General features: G+C 41.3%; 1 protein-coding gene across 1 annotated transcript; it reads left to right on the top strand.

Moving 5' to 3' along the window:
* The first annotated feature begins 957 nt into the window (after positions 1 to 957).
* Positions 958 to 4,192, top strand: LOC112295006 (uncharacterized). The gene is made up of 3 exons (XM_024546087.3): positions 958 to 2,704; positions 2,892 to 3,034; positions 3,175 to 4,192. Exons 1-3 carry the CDS (start codon positions 1,783 to 1,785, stop codon positions 3,808 to 3,810), a joined length of 1,701 nt encoding a protein of 566 aa, XP_024401855.1. The 5' UTR covers positions 958 to 1,782; the 3' UTR covers positions 3,811 to 4,192.
* The last annotated feature ends 2,047 nt before the right edge of the window (positions 4,193 to 6,239 follow it).

Raw genomic sequence — 6,239 nt, 5'->3', positions numbered from 1 at the left:
TTGTGACACAACCCAGTGCAGACACAAACCCACCTTAAATCTGAGAAAAAGCCTTTGCATACAACGCCCCAAAAGCGTGTGCAAAAACCGACACGCTAATCGACAGGGATAACACCTATAGTTGGAGAGTAACAAATCTGATTGGAAGGAGGATGCACTTCAAAGGTTGCAAAATATCTAGCTCACTGACACGTCTGCATGGTTGTGCACATCAAACTCATTGGAGCAGATGGGAGACAGACACACACACACATACACACCGCACAGTCTCCGAGAGACCCACCAGATTGCTCACGAAATTCCAGCGATGGCAAGGAATTCAACACTGTCCGAGGCGAGAACAGTCGGAGTGGCGCCTGATGATAATGCCACATATCTGCAGCTAGAAGCGCAGGGCTTGCTGACTATGATGAGATCAGGTTCGGAGGCGGGCACTGCACCAGCACCCTCCTGGTGTGGATCTAAGACTAGAGGAGGCGAGGAGCAGAATGAGGAGGAGGAGAAAGTCTAGAACCCCAAGACGGGGATTGCGGTAGTAGGTGGCGAGTTCCAGTACAGTCTTTCAGAGCTGCACATGATGCGAATGTTTGAAGGAGACAGAAGATGCTAGAGACGTCTGAGTCTCGATCATTGCGCCGGGCAGTTGCACAGAAGTTGTGTCGAAGGCGGAAAGAGTGAGGCCAGGTGGGGGCGATGATCAGGCTTCGGGGCGGACCCCAGAAAGGAGCCTCAACAGTATTGCCCTGAGGTGGCGAAAAGAGAGAAATTGGACCTGTGGACCCGGCGGGACCTATCTTCTCACCTCCTTGGCGTTTCCCGATTGCCAAGACTAGAATCACAAGCGCTAAAAATTCCTGGCTCTAGCACGTCATGTTTCCACCTGTCGGTTGACCTCCATCTGCTTTTGCGTCACTCCAAATATCAGCCCCATTCGATGGCGAGATGATGGATTGCGACCCAATTGTGCTTGCGATCGAGAAAGATGTCTGCTGCTCATCAACTTTTCGCTTTGCTATTCCGAGTGTGTGCCCGAATATAGTGCTGTTGCACAAACTCCTTTTCGTGTTCAGAGTGGTTGATATCTGTGGGTGTCAGGGATTTTGTTTGCTGTGGCAAGCCCTTTGAAGCAGCTTGAATTATAATTGTTTGCATATCAACCGGCGGTGATATCGGGCTCACGCGTGTTCCTGAAATTAGGACCAGTTGAATGAGTCTTTGTTTGTACCAGATCTAACATCGATTGTCACCGATACTAACGGTGGCCACCAAGTTTGTTACTGCGTGCCGTGCGTCTTAGTGACACAGTTCAACGTTATATAAGATGCATGACACATGTGATCGATTGATTGATGGATCCTTATGAAAGAGGGGTAGATAGTCGAGAGAGTCGAGAGAGTCGAGGGTTTCAGCCAGATTGAGATTGTTTTGTTCGCTTCATGTTGGTTTCACAGTTGGTACTCCGGGAGGTGAGCCCTTGAAATTAGGACATGAGTGTGTACTAGGGTTTGTCCATGATTGTTGCGATGGTGTGTGCAACGAATTATCAGTGTTAGTAAAATTTTGACATTTCGCTGGAGAGTCCTGCTCTAGACATCGCAGCTGGAGTTGTAGAGAAAATATCACGAGTCTTCAGTTCAGGTTGCTGCGATTAATTGTGATTAATTTTTTGAAAAAGTGAGTGGTTCTGGTCAGTAGATAGATAGACTCTGTTTGATGGTAAAGCCCTTGCGGAGTAGTCTGTAACTTGTGCTAGAGATTGAGCTTTGAGGTTTGAAGGAAATTATGGCGCCTATGACGTCGGATACAAGGTCCAGGAGAACAACTTCTTACTCATGGTCTAGTGACTCTAGCGCCAATCGGCCTTTGTCGCAGTGGCAAGATGTGGAGGGTATCAGCGGTCGGGTGGATGATTACACGAGCGACGCATATACTTATGATCGGAAGCGTAGTGGAGACAATCAATTGAAGGTTAACAGCATGAGTGACCTGAGCGACATGAGTGAGACCGATTCTAGTGTGAGAAGACCTCAACTCCGTCCGATTAAGGTAAATTATGAAAGCGACAGTTGTTTGACGCCGCGATCTCGCAGAACGCTTCCGAGGACGCCAACAGGCGCCATCGAGTCATGGCCGAGCGTACAAACTCAAACCAAACCTGCACTGGACACTATCTACAGCCCAACTCACGAGATTCTACACCCCATGCAAACACTGCTTCTGGAGAAATCGTTGTGTGAGAAATCAGCCCAGACGAATGGAGTCGCAGTGAGTTCGACCAAAGTCACTCCCGACAGCAACACGCCCCGTACAGGAGAAGTGAAACAAAGCCGTGTATATATTGATGGTCGCAAAACTCTGCAGCCGGAGACGAAACCTGACGAATATGAGAGCTACAAGCTTCCGAAACCACAATCGAATCGTTTCAAATTTGAAAGCTACACTCCTCCTGAACCACATCAGAATGCAAAATGTAACGGGGGGGGGGAGAAGTTAGAGCTAACTAGCAGCAAAGCTCAGGGCTCTCCAAAGAGAGAGGCTTTTGATATGGAAAGCGCTGAAGCATCAATGCCGAATATAGTGGCAATTATCATGGATGCAGAGAAGAAGCCATCATTTTCTGCTCTGGACTGGGCCATTAAATCCGTTGTTCAACCAGGGGACGAGATATTCATTCTCGGGGTTCTCAAACGCGTAACAAGTCCAAGTACGATTTTGTTGAACTTTTCTTCTAACACAAATTCATTATGCTCTGAGATGTCTTGACCTGCGCAGTTCAATTTTTGAATTTTGTTTTGCAAAATCTGTTCTGGATTAGATGAAGTGGACGGATTATAGTCATGTGATGGAAACGATGAACCAATGTTGACGATATGTTACCCTGCATGTGGCAGTGGGTTGTAAGGTTGTGGCAACAACTGATCTGTCGGTTGGAGTTAACGATGAAGTTCTGCAGAAGGAGGTCAATAGGGCAACGAGTTTCTTCGAGCACAAGTTGTCTGACAGTGGCAGAAGAGCAGAGTGTGAGAAGAAGAATGTGAGATTCTTGCGCTATGGTTCATGTTCTCAGCTCTGTGCGTTATTGTTTTGGATTTGAACTCGTCTACAAGAAGAGGTCGTTCTAGTTGTTGCGCAAGGCTGTAGTTGCTGAAAGTGATCAGGTGAATCTGCATGCAGGTTAATCTCACAGTGTGGATAGCACCCGGCGCTCGAGCCAGGACAGTGATTGTGCGAGAGTTGGCATCTCTCAAGGCCACATACGCAATTTTCGACAAGAGGGCAATGAGAAGCCATCGGTATTATGGGAAGCACTTGTCGTGCTATGCGGTGCGCATGAGAAGAAACGGGCGGTCCACAAAGGCAATCACCACTGTTTCATGTCAGAAAGCGTTGATCAGAAAATCAAGCTCTGTACAGACGTCAAACACGTCGCCCACGTCGCCCAACCACCACTCCGAATTCGAATCTCCAACTTTCTGGAGAAGGTTCAGAAACCTCGGATCAAGTCGTAACCTTACTCAAACTTCAATTAGCTCACCAAGCTCCAGTGCCAGTCAAAGCTCAGACACCATCTCGCCATCAGCTATCTCGGCAGTGGATCACTTAGACTCTTTCATTTCCGAAATGCAAGACTTCTCGATTTCGTTGGATCAGTCAAAACAGTTCAATCTGAGCGATGAACGAACTAAGTCGGAGTTAGCTCTGCAGTCACGCATTATTGCCGATGCGTTTTCGCACAAAAAAGCCATGGATGCTCACCGAATCAGACAGCGTCCAAGTTCAGTCTCTGTCCCCCCGATCTGCGCCACATAAACCTGCAGCTCTGGCCGCACAAATTAAAGTAGATTTCGAGATGAAGGTCTTGTTGGAGAGAGATCATCATACTGGTTGAGTAAATAATGCGGTCAGGATGCATGCTTGAAGATGCGAGTTTGCTGCATCAGTTGTCGATGCTTGATTGCTAAACCACATTTAGTTCATTCCGGAGCGCTCCGTTTGCCTGCAGAGGAATGGTTTCTCTTCCTAGCAGTTCTAGAGATGTAGAAGTGTCCTTGACAAGGGCAACTCAGTGAGTGGCTGAGAACTGAGCATGAATAACTTCTTCGAATGTATCATACATAGGATAAGCATCTGATATTTTCCGTTGTCAAACACAATCGATGAATAATTCACCCTTTCAAGGTCCTTTATGTTATTTTACTTCTTATAAGCATCTGATATTTTCCGTTGTCAAACACAATCGATGAATAATTCACCCTTTCAAGGTCCTTTATGTTATTTTACTTCTTGCTTCTTCTTCTTAAAATTTCGTAACTGCTACAACCATCTAGCGTATTGTACCAAAATGGTTTGGAAGAAGTATTTTTTAAGTAAGATGAAGATTGTAGTAAACAATTCAAGCTTTTCACAAACCGTAGGAATTTATTTAGAGATAAATAAATGTATGTATGCAATGGTACAGTAACACGGCAAAACGATTAAAAGATATTCCGTATAACATTCACAACTTACAGTCGAAGTTGATATTTGGCAGCGAAGTATCCAATAATATCTTGAAGAGTAGTCACATTGTGTATTGTGCGACTTACGGTAAATTTCTCACGTACCAACCTTTTTAATGGGTGGGGTTCAACAGTGCACAACGTCCTCAGTCTCCAACCCCGCCACTGCAGCTTGCCAGCCATACAATGAAACTTCACATGAAAAGGTTTCGGAACCCTGGAAAAGTTGCATAAGTTAATATACGTGTACTTCGTCACACAAAACAGTTACACCCCTGTAGTGGACTCACGACCTTTGTGGTCGTCCTCCTCAACAGAATATATTTTATAAAAGGTTAATTAATAAGAAAAATGTAATTAAGCCAATGGTTACTAATCTAATTTTTATATGGTATTAGAGCAACAAAAATTGGAATAAGCCAAATCTTTACTAATGAAGCAATAATCTTTACTTGGAAAAAGAAGAATCATGTTGCTTTTGCAACCATTTGGGATTGTATTGATAATTCCATCTTTTCACATATAAGAGTATGCAAAACAATCAATAAAACATGGCTGGCTCTAAAAACACATTATTGATTTATACACTATGTATTTTAGGGACTACAAAACTCCAAAATTTCATTGCAATCCTCATTTGAGAGGTGACAACTATGAGAGATTCTTCCTTAGAATTCCACATCTTTTTTATAAGATACAAGAACGAAGACAAGTTGCAACCAAGATCACCTTCAAAGCAACTTCTAAAATACCACAAATACTCAAAATTACAATCTAAATCTACTACTGTATATCCTCATCATAAAAAGATGGAGCACTTAAGCTTTGATTGTTTTAAAAAAAAATCAAAAGCTTTTGTTAATATAGCAACAACTTCTAATGAAAGTAAAAAGCAAAAAAATACATAGAAATAAAAAAAATGAAAAAAATGTCTTCTAAATTTTATGCATATGTGTAACTTGCATAAGCATAATACTTCATAATATCATCTAAACCAAGAGCAACAAAAAAATGCTCAATGGTTTATCAATACAAGAACCATTCATCACATGGTTCATAATCAATAATATTTTCTTAATTTTGAAGTATTTTTATTTGATAAGAATGAAGTCTATTTTGGTAATAATACCACTTTTTTTTATTTATCAATGTGATGAAGTAGAAATTTACATGGTGTTTGCTAAAATAATTGATAAATTTTGAATAAAGCTTAATAATCAATCTATTGAGTATATTTTATTTGGCTATAGATCCATAAACAAAGAATATATATTTTAGAAAATATTCATTTCTCCGTTGATTCTCCAACTTCCACCAATTAAATCAATATTAATTCTCTTCTTTAATAAGATCCAATTTTCTATCAAACAATGGGATTTTTATAAACTCCTCTAATATTGTCCTAGCTACTATTACAACTATATTTCTTCAATTGCAATCCATTTCTGGACTTTAAAATCTGATTTTTCTATCTTTATTTATAGAATTAGTTAAAAATTCTTTTGGATTAGAAATCATCGTCTATCTAAGCAAATATGCTTATCAAAATTACAAATTCTACAAAAAAGTTGAAATTATAAATTTACTACCTTTAATCTTATTACTACTTTTATAACTTTGTCAATTCAATTCTTGTTAATGCATTTTTTGTTTTTAGACTTTTTTAAAGAGATTCTAATTTTCTTGTCTTTTACAATAGTCATTTTGGTTTAATATTATACCATCTTTGAGTGATTATCT

The sequence above is a fragment of the Physcomitrium patens genome, chromosome 18 (assembly GCF_059467195.1).
Source record: "Physcomitrium patens ecotype Gransden chromosome 18, ASM5946719v1, whole genome shotgun sequence".
NCBI lineage: Eukaryota > Viridiplantae > Streptophyta > Bryopsida > Funariales > Funariaceae > Physcomitrium > Physcomitrium patens.
The sequence above is the reverse complement of the archived record's forward strand: the minus strand, read 5'-3'. Positions and strand labels throughout refer to the sequence as shown.

Coding starts and splice junctions, on each gene's coding strand:
- LOC112295006 (XM_024546087.3), top strand. CDS start 1,783: ATGGCGCCTATGACGTCGGATACAAGGTCCAGGAGAACAACTTCTTAC. Junction 2,705..2,891: donor CAAACGCGTAACAAGTCCAA/GTACGATTTTGT, acceptor TGCATGTGGCAG/TGGGTTGTAAGGTTGTGGCA. Junction 3,035..3,174: donor CAGAGTGTGAGAAGAAGAAT/GTGAGATTCTTG, acceptor ATCTGCATGCAG/GTTAATCTCACAGTGTGGAT.